A 12,211-nucleotide genomic window follows, 5' to 3' on the forward strand; every position below is an offset into this window, starting at 1 on the left:
TTTATTTTGTGTTAAACAATAAAATTAACAGTAGTATATTAATAAAAGGATATACCTTTAAAAAATGTTACAATACAATTTCAAATATTTTCATGAATAAAATGTTAAAATTTTTGTTATCGATAAAATGATGCTATTATACAATTTCTTGGCAAAACTTAAAATTAAAAGGAAAACAGTTTTGTATGCATTAATATAAATTAACTACGTACCAAATAATTAGAATCGTTCATTTATTTTTTTAATATATCAGCACGGGCAAACAAATTGAAATGATTATCCGAAATTTTATGATTATCGACCGTATGTACTATACATGACTCTTTTTTAAAAGATATTTTGCACGCAGTGACGGATCCAAAAAATTTTGTCTGTGGGGGCAAAATATATATAATATAATAATAATTTGTATAATTGTACTATAATATTATAAAATATAATTACTTCTCAAATTATTTAACTAATAAATTAAAATAATAAAATAATAATATAAACAATAACAAATAATTTAAAATTTCATTCTTCTGGGTTTCATATTTTAAAAAGATTGAATAATCTTTTCATTGTCAATACAATCAAATATCTCTCTTTCTATATATGTGACTAAACAATCATTCAAAAATTCATCTCCCATACGGTTACGAAGCCGGCTCTTTATGATGTTCATAACAGAAAAGGTTCTTTCAACTGATGCAGTTGGTACAGACAAAATTAAAGCCAACTTCAAAAGAAGAAACACTAATGGATAAATAATATTTTTTTGAGTCTCAACCAATTTCCCAAAAAGAGCCCCAATCCCATTTAAGTTTGAGAATTGATCATCAGAACGCACATTTAATATGAAATTCTCAAGTTGACTATCAAGTGCCAAAAGTTGAGTGGAAGAAAATTCTAATGGATAGACAATTCTCCTTATCAAACGCAAAAAATGAGTGTCTTGGATTCAAGCAAGCTATACAAAGAAGCAATTCAGTATTCACCTTTGTAAAATGATTGTTGAGTTCTTGAAGTTGTCTATCAACTACTTGATAGAATATCTCAACTTGAAAATGATGCAAATTTGAGATCTTTTGAGCTTTGCGTCTTGATTTTCCTTGTGACATAAATATATCATCCATTTTTGGAACAATAATATTATGTTTGTCACAAAATAATGAAACTTCATCAAGTAAAAGAGACTAACCATCATCTCTTATATTTTGCAACCGTTGCTTAGACACTTTAACCAATGACATAGCATTTACAATGTCTTGGTCATTCCTTTGTAGCGCTTGAGATAACTCATTAGTAACTCCCAAGATATTTTTCATCAAGTGCAAGTTAAAAATGAATTCAAAGGATTGAATGATATTCAATAAGTGACATGCTTCAGCTCTTTGTTCTGAATTATTTCCATCTTCCTCAACATATTCAAGAACATTAACCATGGAAGAAAACAAAGAAATTAATCTAAGTATAGTTCCATAGTGTGAACCCCATCTAGTGTCTCCAGCTCTTTTTAAAGTCATTTCTTGATTCAAACCACGTCCACTAGAAATTTCTCCACTTTGTAATACTTCAATTGTCTTAATCATCTGACTATCACGAAGCATATCTCTTCGTTTACACAAAACTCCAACAACATTACACAAATTAGTTAACAAATTAAAAAGCAAAACGATTTCAACTTGTTTTTTTCCAACCATTACAAGAGCTAATTGAAGTTGGTGGGCAAAGCAATGTACATAGAAAGCATAAGAATTTTCTTTTAATATCAAAGTTTTCAAACCATTAATTTCTCCTTGCATATTACTTGAACCATCATATCCTTGTCCACGTATTCTTGATAAACTTAAATTATATATTTCTAATAATGATTCCAATGCTAATTTTAGAGATAAAGCATTGATATTAGAAACATGAACAAGACCAAGAAAATGTTCCCTAACTTGCCCTTCTTTGTTCACATACTTTAAACAAAGTGACATTTGCTCCTTAATAGATATGTCGCGAGCTTCATCAATCAAAACAACAAACAATTCATCCCCAAGATCATTAACAATAACTTTTGTCGTTTCACTTGCAACAGCTCTTACAATATCTTTCTGAATTGAGGGTGCTCTTAGTTTAAGATTCCCACGAGAATTTTTAAAAGCACGATCAATCTCTTTATTATGTTGCGCAAGAAAGTTTAAAAGTTCCAAAAAATTTCCTTGATTAACAGAATCATCTGTCTCATCGTTACCACGAAAGGCCAATTCTTGTCGCAAAAGAAATCTAATACAATCAATTGTGACTTTCAAGTGAATTTGATAATTCTTTTTAGCTTGCTCAGATTATTTTTCAATAGCAGCACTGATGTGTTGTTTTGGCTTCATAAGTGCTTCACATTTTCTCCAAGCTTGATTATGAGCACTATCATGAATCCCAACATGAGTTTGTAATCTATCTTTTTTTTTTCCAATTTGAAAATCCATTAGTAACAAAAGCATCACCACCTTCAGTCTCAGGTTTCATAAGATAACAACAAAGACAAAAAATAGCATCTTTTGATATACTATATTCTAACCAGTTGCCATAGTCATCAAACCAATTTGGATTAAATCTTCGAAAAGAATAACCACAAACAGTTTGCAGAAAATTATGAGTTCTTGGTTGACAAGGACCTTTTTGCAAATATGCACATCTAACTTTGTCTCTGTCATTCGGATGATAACTTGAAATCTTTGGTCGTTGTCCTATATCTGCTATAAGACTCTCTACTTCGAATTCTAAAAACCTCATTTTGTTAGAAGAGGTCGACGAATTGTTTTGGGATCCAACCTCCAACAATGAAGTTCTTTTGAAATATTTCTCCATTACTAATAGGATAAAATTATAAACCTAAGTTAATTGACTAATATAAATAATTCACAATTCTACACAAATTAAAAAATACAGTATAAAATTATATATACAAAATTGATAATCATGTGTCATTCAAATTGATTTCTAAATTTCAATAGCAACATCTAATGGACTAAACTGCACTAAGGGGAACCAGCCAGTGCCTCTGTTTTCTTTTACAACCAAACTCTATCTATCTGAAAAAAAATGTAACAATTCAACAATTAAACAAATGCAGAGTCAAAGAACCATGAACAAGAACAAAACATGGAGTCGCAAGAAGTTCATATATTGCATAATCATCATTAATATTGAATAAGGATTATTAGCTTTTTTTTGTCACAACAACAGATCCATGAAAAGCAAAGAAAATGCATATCATTACATATATATAGTAACAAAATTGATTTCTAAATTCCAATAGCAACAACTAATGAACTAAATTCCAACAGCAATAAAATTGATTTCTAAATTCCAATAACAACAATTACATAGACAAAATCACATAACTAAACTGCAGAATCTAAGAGGCAATTAACAAAAAACAATTAACAATTATCATTCATGAATCATGAATGTCTGTACGACTGTATCAAGAGGGCAAGCGACAAGAGTGAATTGCAGAACCCTAAACTCCACGAGGCAGAACCCAGCAGCAGAACCAGCGGCACCTAGGAGCCAGGACCCAGCGGCAGAACCAGCGGCACCCAGTAGCAGAACCAGCAGCTCCCAGGACCAGGAGCCAAGACCCAACGGCAGAATTACAGAACCAGCGACAGAACAAATAGCACCCCGCAGTCCCGCACCCTGAATTGTTGAAGAGTGAAGACAGAACCAGATGCCGAAGCCTGAAGGAACGGGAAGACAGAACTAAACGAGGATTGAACCTGTGAAGACCGAGGAAGAAGAAGAAGAAGAAACCAGACGCCGAAGGAACGCTGAGGCAGAACCAGATGTGGGCATGAGGGCTGAGGCGATGCAAGGAGAAATCGACGGAGACTGGAAGCGTTAGTGGCAGAGTGGGTGAGTGGCAGCGGACGATGGTAACTCTGGAGGGCTGGACTGCTGCCTGCTAGAGTCTGGAACTCTGGAAGCATTAGGGTTGGAGGCGGGAGCAGAGAATTAGAGAAACAAAATTAAAAAAAGGGAAGAAGGAGAGGGAAGAAGGAGAATGTTAGGGATTTAGAGGGTGGGGTCAAAATTAATTGGATTGTGGGGGCAAATTGGATATTTTCTTAAGAATTACTCATTAATTTTTTTAATCTCATTGGGGCAGTTGCCCCACTACCTATTGAGTAGATCCGTCCCTGTTTGCACGTGTGTACAGTCGGGAGATATATTCCGCTTGATTCCTCAATCTCAAAATTTGAAAAGACATAGACCTTCCTTTCTACCAATTCATTCTCAAATATTTTTGTCAAATAATTCTTGATTGAACAATGAATTTTATCGCACTACAAAATAAATTAAATATAAAAGCTATTAACATCTACAAAACTATTAAAAATAATTGTCTTTAACCTGTGGAATGGTATACTTATAAAATTAACTTAAAATACAAACTACAAATATTTTTAAGAATTTAATTTTGATGCACTGACAGTGTAACATAGTTTTACACGTGTATCTAATTACGTAATGACACATCAGTAAAAATAACTACCTTTCATATTGACCGCATGAATAGTCATCCAAAAGAACAGATGTGATTGCACGACTGTGTAAAATATTTTACACTATCAGTGTATCAAAATTAAACTCTATTTATAAACTGAACTTAGCATTACTTGAAAAAATTTAGTAAAAGAATCAACTAATTTTATCATCTATTAGAACTATTTCTATGTAAGTCGTCTTATTCTTGTCAAACTTGGATGAGACTTTCTATAGCCTTATAATTCTGGTCTTTATTTTTCATACTTTCTCGTCGTATAATCTACTATAGGTGATACTATTGATTGGATTGTAGACAGTTGCCAGTAGATATGAAAAAGAAAATAAAAATAGAATAAAGACTATGTCAAAATTATAAATTTTTTAAATAATAAAGATGAGAAAAAAATTTACTATTACTTATTATATATATTAATAATATGTCAATATTTTAAAAAATATACCAATAATACTAATAGTTTAAAGATAATTGTAGGGTAAAGTATACTTTTTGTCCCTAAAGTTTGACAAAAATTTCAAAAATACCTCTAAGTTTTATTTTGTTTCAATTTTGTCCCAAAAGTTTTCGATTTGCATCAAATGTACTTCTGACGACTAATTTTTCAAAAAATTTAAGACCAATTAAACAACAATTTCATAAGAACAACCCTCACAATTGGAGGATAATTAATACTTAAAATGTTAATAATTAAATACCTAAAATAAGTTAATTAAATAACAATAATTAATATCTAAATATTGAAAAAGAATTTTTAATAAATGTGAGAAATAAAAATAAAAATAATTAATAAATAATAATAGTGTTTAAATAAAAGAATTGTAAAGAATAATAATTATAGCTAGGTAAAAATAGTGTTTTTATTTTGGAGGGAAAAAAACATATGAGAAATTATTTAATAACTCGTGCCATGCACATGATAATAAATTGTTCAATAACTTATACCATACAAGTGATAAGGTTAAAATTATAATTTTAAATTATTTTATTAAAATTAATTTGAATTGTAATAATTTAATTAATAAAAAAGTAACATGTTATGTGTTCGTTTTTTTCTTAATCTAATGTTAAGTGTATCAACTCTAATATAGTTATTAATTATTTTTGTTAATCTATTTTTTATTTTAAATTTATGATTAAAATAACAATTATAAATATTAATAATTAAAAAAATCATTATATTATAATTATTTACGTTTTATTCCCAAAATAAAAATGTACTATTTCTTTTTTATATAAGAATTTTTTTATTTATGCTACCAGTATATATTGATCGTTTAGTCAATAGTTTTTTTATTGGTAGAATATATTTATTTATTTTATTTAAATAATTTTAAACAAAATAAATAAATATATCCTACCAATAAAATGAAAAAAGGTGATACATATATTAAAAAAAAAAAGCTTTAAAATAAAAAAAAAAGAAATTTTATATTAAAAAAATTTAAAATTAACATGTCCAAAAAGAATAGTCATAATATATAAATTGAGACAACAATTTAAATTTCTCTAAAACTAATTTAATCAAATACTAATATTAGAACTAAATTATTTAAATAATATTTAATTTATTCTAGTCCTTAGATACGTATAGATTAGAGTCATTCTAGTAACGACAACCAACTGAAATAACATCATAAGATCGAACATTTAGAATCCGTACAAATTCAAACCATCTTCTTGTTAAAATTGTCAAACTAAATTGACCTTCATCTTTCTCATTGGCATTGCATTGATGCACCAGAAGGCTAGTAATTTCTAAAAAAAATCACAATATGTTATAAAATTATTTTTAATACAAAAACTTAAAAGAAGAAAATTTAAATATAGTACCAATCTTTGAAATTGTATCTTCAAATTTGACGCAAATTTTTCAAAACTGAACCTAAATTGAGAAAATTTAATCTCATTATATGCTTCACTTCAAATATTTTCGGACAAACGTAGAAAGCGTGGAGGAAATGTGACTTGAACTTGACCTACAAAGCTCCTTAGAAACAATTGCTCAGTCAAAGAAGAATATATAACAAATTAGAAAAAAAGAATTCTTTAACTCTTAGATTTAGACTCACGAACTACAAAAGAAATACTATATATAACCTTTAGTAGTACAAAAATAATTATAAAAATTAATTATTAATATCAATATCAATTTATCATTATCAACATTAGTGTCATATTTATGACAATTAGAATCATAAAATTATGTTTATTTTTGTATTTTTAATTATTAATATCTTAATCCTTTTAAAAATATATTTTGCTTTTTTAAAATATAATGTGTGTGCTGTTTAGATCTTTTCTATTATTATTATTATTATTATTATTATTATTATTATTATTAATTGATATCAATATCAATTTATCACCATTAATGTACGTATCAATTTGCCACTAATTATATTTGATTTAAAATAATAATTAAAATAATAATTAAAAAATATTAATGATTGACAATTAATATTATACAATTAATATAATAATTAGTATCAATTTGTATCGGTATGTGTATCAACTTGTATAATGATTGAGAATTAGAATTATATAAATTAATATATTAATTAGAATAATTAAAAATATTTAATGATTGACAATAATCAGTATAATAATATATTAAATATTAATTTTTATATAATTATAAAAAAGATATTTTCTTAAAATAGATTGAGAAGAGAGTAAATATAAATATATTGAAAGTAGTGCTTTTATTTTAGAGAAAAAATTTTATGAGAAATTGATATCTCACCTCCAATATTTCTAAAAATATACTAATATACCAATAATACTAATAGTTAAAAAATAATTGTGGAGACTTATTAATAATTAATACCTAAAATAAATAAATTAAATAACAATAATTAAAAAGAAATCTTTAACAAATGTGAGAAATAAAAATAAAAGAAATTAATAAATAATAAATATAAATATATTAAAGAATAATATTTTTATTTTGGAGAGAAAAAAAATTCATGAGAAGATCACACCTCACTTTTATTAGTTAGGAAAGAAAATTTAATTTTAGTAAATTAAATAGAAAATAGATTATTATTATTATTATTATTAAAAAGACTTATAAGTACAGAATAACCCGTGCATTAAGCCACAAAAAAAAAATAACCCATGCATTGAAAAGAAATTTATCATGATTAGAATAACCCAAGCTATTAGCATATTATTATCATATCATATCATATATTTGTAATATAAATAGGTCACCATTAACGTAGTAACTTATTACTAATAAAATTATTGTATAATGAATAAGAATCAGAATTGTATCAATATAATTAAAATTAATATAATTAAAAATATTCTTGATTGATAATTAATTTAATAATGTATTAAATATTGATTTTATATAATTATAATAAAAATATTTTCCTAAATTAGTATAATTATGTATTATTCATTAAATGTTAATTGTAATATAATTATAACAAAAATATTTTTATAAAATAAATTTAGAAAAAAAAATAATGTATCATTTTGGAGAAAAAAAACTCACTGACACTTCACCTTTATTAGTTAAAAAAAAACCCAATTTTAATATATTAAATAGATTATAAAAAAATACAATACAATATATATTCCATAAATATCCACATTAGTTACACATTAATTCTTATTATATGGCTCAACCAAAAAGGAGCTCATAAAACATGGTCATTAAATTTAAATGAGACGCAATCAAATAAATAATATCTAAAAAAATATAGAGTACTAATATATTATTTGTTAACTTATTAATAATAATAATTAATTATATATTTTAAATATATATATAAAGACACATCTAGAAAATACATTTATAAAAATATTTTTATTAGATATAACCATAAAAAAATATTTTTATTAGACGCATCCACAAAAACACTTCCATTAATCATAGTTATAGAAAAAGTTTAGGGGGCCAGCAATTTTATTAAATTCTGGCCAGCATGTAACCAGCAAAAAAGAGTGAACCATTGGATGAAATCTCAAACCAATCTCACACCATTAAAATCGTCATTGATGGTTACTTGATGGCTACAAATCACAAAAGTTGCTGTCCCCCTAGCACTCCTTATAGTTATAAACAAAAGTTGGTAGAAGTTGGTAGAAATGCGTTAGTAACATAAGGGAATTGATAATATCAAAAATAAAAAGTTTAGAATTGTTTTGGACTAAATTTTATTAGTTACCAAACATTATTTATTTTTAATATAGATACTTAACACTTGCATGATTGTAAATTGAATCAACACAATCGTGCATCAAATATTAGAATTTGAGTTGAAAGAATGAGCTTTACTTAGATAGAAAGAAAATTATTTTACTTGCTGCTTAATCATTAACAATAGACAAATGTTCATTTAGTTTCATGTTTCAACACTCACGTCCCTTAGAATACTGATGTAAATTTAAAAGTCTGACAAAATATTTAATTTCTTCAGATTAAGGGGGAAAATAAGAGGAAAAGATTGCAATTAGCTCTATCTCCTGCGTTATTCCTGTGATGTGCTGGATAGATTTTCAAGTTGAAAACATGTAATCTAGAGTTAAAACTTGTGAAATGTGCAAACAAGATCAGCTGTTAATTTTTGTCAGCATTATTGGGCAACATATCTAAGGGGAGAGGAAAACACAAGTTAGCAGCAGAAATTTTTGACAAGTCAATTAAGGTGATACAATGCAACAAAGAACAAGTAGCATTTCTCTTATATTAATATTATATAGATATACAGTACAGGTGTTGGTGGCGTAGTGAGTGAAGGTCCCAAGACTTAACGCGTGTCAACCTCTTCTTTTGCATGGCATCTTGTCTCTAACCCCAACACCATGTTCTTATAAGCTCCCCCCACTCCCCTTTCTCATGCTATCCACCACTACTCTTGTACCTTCTTTGCTGCAATGGCGGTTTCAGCTGTTTCTGTTTCCAGCAAGAGGCCAATGTCAATATCATTATTGTCCTCCTGGATGCTCTTCGCGGTGTTCTTGCACACTGCACAAGCCACGAGACTGCTGGATTCTTCCAACTGGGACCCCAAGATTCTGCTGCCTTCCCAGCTGGATGATGAATCCGCTCCTGTTGATGACCAAGAAGAAGAAGAAGCAGCTGGCACCCGATGGGCGGTTCTTGTAGCTGGTTCATCTGGCTTTGGCAATTACAGGCACCAGGTCTCTTCTCTTTCATTCTTCCTAACCTTAATCACTTATGAATGGATGAATTATGTGTAATTATGAAGTTAATTAGACAATTAATTACTACTGCAGGCGGATGTGTGCCATGCATACCAGTTGCTTAAAAAGGATGGCCTGAAAGAAGAGAACATAGTGGTGTTTATGCACGATGACATTGCTACTGACCCCTTGAACCCTAGACCTGGTGTCATCATTAACCATCCAGAGGGACCTAATGTCTATGACGGAGTCCCCAAGGTATATATTTCAAACTATAATTAATGGATCATATATAATATTCTCATTAATTATGTTATTGTAGGATTACACCGGTGGGAACGTGACAACAGAGAACCTGTTTGCTGTACTTCTTGGGGACAAGACTAAACTCAAGGGTGGAAGTGGCAAAGTAATTGATAGCAAACCCAATGACAGGATATTCTTCTTCTACTCTGATCATGGAGGCCCGGGAGTCCTTGGTCAGTCATTCACATTGGTTTAGTTTCCTTTGATATTTATATATGACACATCCAAAAAATTCAAGCTAGTAATTGCTTGTTCGATCAGGGATGCCAAACTTGCCATACCTGTATGGGAAGGATTTTGTTGACGTGTTGAAGAAGAAGCATGCTGCTAAGGGTTACAAGGAGATGGTAAATAAATATATCTCAATGTTTCATTGTGTTGTATTGAAAACTAAGGGTGAATACTGAATAATATGTATGTGTAGGTTATATATATAGAAGCTTGCGAAAGTGGGAGCTTCGTTGAGGGTATTATGCCAACTGATTTGAACGTTTATGTGACAACTGCATCCAATGCAGAAGAGAGTAGTTGGGGAACTTATTGCCCTGGGATGGATCCTGCTCCACCCCCAGAGTACATCACTTGTCTTGGTGATTTGTACAGCGTGTCTTGGATGGAAGACAGGTACTCTTCTTCTCTATTAATTCTTCCTCTCTTTTCAAATTTTAATTCTGTTATATGTAATGTGTGCAGCCAGACTCACAATCTTAAAAAAGAAACCGTGCAGCAACAATATCAATCGGTAAGATATTTTTTATCAATAATATTATAACATCGTATTCATATTGATATAAAATAATCAGTAAGGTTTCTTTGTATTGTTATGCAGGTGAAGGAACGGACTTCTAATTATAACAACTATGCGATTGGTTCTCATGTGATGGAGTATGGTGATACCAAAATCAAAGCTGACAAGCTCTCTCTCTTTCAAGGCTTCGATCCTGCATCCATCAACTTCCCTCCAAACAACAGCATCCTACCACCACAGACCCCTGTTGAAGTTGTTAACCAGAGAGATGCAGATCTTTTCTTCATGTGGCAAAGGGTATATAAAATAAAATAGAATAAAATAATGCTCCTTTTCCTATCAACTCAGCTTATGATGAGCAGTGCGAGTTGGTTTTTGCTCTGTTTACAGTACAAGAGATTGGAGCATGAAGCAGAAGAAAAGGCACAAGCCCTGAAGGAGATTAGAGACACAGTGAATCACAGGAATCATATAGATGGCAGTGTGAAATTGATTGGTACTTTGCTGTATGGACCTGGAAAATCATCCTCAGTTCTGGAATCAGTGAGGGAACATGCTGGTCTGCCTCTTGTTGATGACTGGACATGCTTAAAATCAATGGTATATACGGGAGGCAGAACATGTTCAATTTGTTTTTTTGGGTCGGATTCTGATTGTGTTGTGAATGATGGTGATTGCAGGTTCGAGTGTTTGAAAGTCACTGTGGATCATTGACTCAGTACGGCATGAAACACATGAGGGCATTCGCGAATATTTGCAACAGCGGTGTCTCTGAAGCATCCATGGAGGAGGCTTGTGTAGCAGCTTGTGGAGGATATGAGCCTCGCGATTTACATCCATCAAATAGAGGCTATAGTGCTTGATTCTGCATACTGCCAACTTCTCTGTTCTTGGTGCACTATGGATCGGAATGTGGATTTCCAAATCTGTGTGTAACTATAAATAGATGTATCAATAAAAATAGTTTCCCTATGCAGCTTATGCTTATGTATTTGTGGCTCGTCCTTTATGGGTAACTAACGGAGCGGCCCCTGCATTCAAATAATAATGTATATATGTTTTCCATGAGGATATGGTTATAAAAGGGCAAAGAAGAACGCAATCATAATATAAAAAGCATAAAATTTATAAATACGAGGGTTATCAATTTTCATACGAAGAACACAAAACCATAACACTTGTTTAGATGTCTGGAAAGTTAATACAAATCTATTTAAGCATGAATTTATCATAACTAAGCAGATTAACCTCAATTAGAATGTTAAATTGAAATCACAGCTAATGAAAAAACATACCATCCATAAGACAAGTGTGATTTTGTTCGCTTCACAAACACTTACCAGAAGTCTTGGTTGAATGATGCAAATTACCCAAAGGAAAAAAAAATCGTAATTTTCAATTTAGCTTAAAGCATACAAATATATTTATTATTGAGCAAGGACAAAGGAAGTTGTTTTAAG

General features: G+C 29.7%; 2 protein-coding genes across 2 annotated transcripts; one reads left to right on the forward strand and one right to left on the reverse strand.

Moving 5' to 3' along the window:
• Positions 1-1,178: 1,178 nt before the first annotated feature.
• Positions 1,179-3,828, reverse strand: LOC107640208 (uncharacterized). Its single transcript, XM_088486806.1, has 3 exons — positions 3,787-3,828; positions 3,515-3,672; positions 1,179-2,256 (listed from the first exon to the last, which is right to left on the reverse strand). The coding sequence occupies exons 1-3, from the start codon at positions 3,826-3,828 to the stop codon at positions 1,179-1,181; spliced, it is 1,278 nt and encodes a 425-aa protein (XP_088342932.1).
• Positions 3,829-9,062: 5,234 nt separating this feature from the next.
• Positions 9,063-11,816, forward strand: LOC107643026 (legumain). The gene is made up of 9 exons (XM_016346562.3): positions 9,063-9,694; positions 9,791-9,955; positions 10,020-10,176; positions 10,265-10,350; positions 10,428-10,627; positions 10,697-10,745; positions 10,833-11,048; positions 11,142-11,351; positions 11,432-11,816. The coding sequence occupies exons 1-9, from the start codon at positions 9,428-9,430 to the stop codon at positions 11,612-11,614; spliced, it is 1,533 nt and encodes a 510-aa protein (XP_016202048.1). The 5' UTR covers positions 9,063-9,427; the 3' UTR covers positions 11,615-11,816.
• Positions 11,817-12,211: the final 395 nt, after the last annotated feature.

The sequence above is a fragment of the Arachis ipaensis genome, chromosome B5 (assembly GCF_059453495.1).
Source record: "Arachis ipaensis isolate K30076 ecotype BB chromosome B5, ASM5945349v1, whole genome shotgun sequence".
NCBI classification, from domain to species: domain Eukaryota; kingdom Viridiplantae; phylum Streptophyta; class Magnoliopsida; order Fabales; family Fabaceae; genus Arachis; species Arachis ipaensis.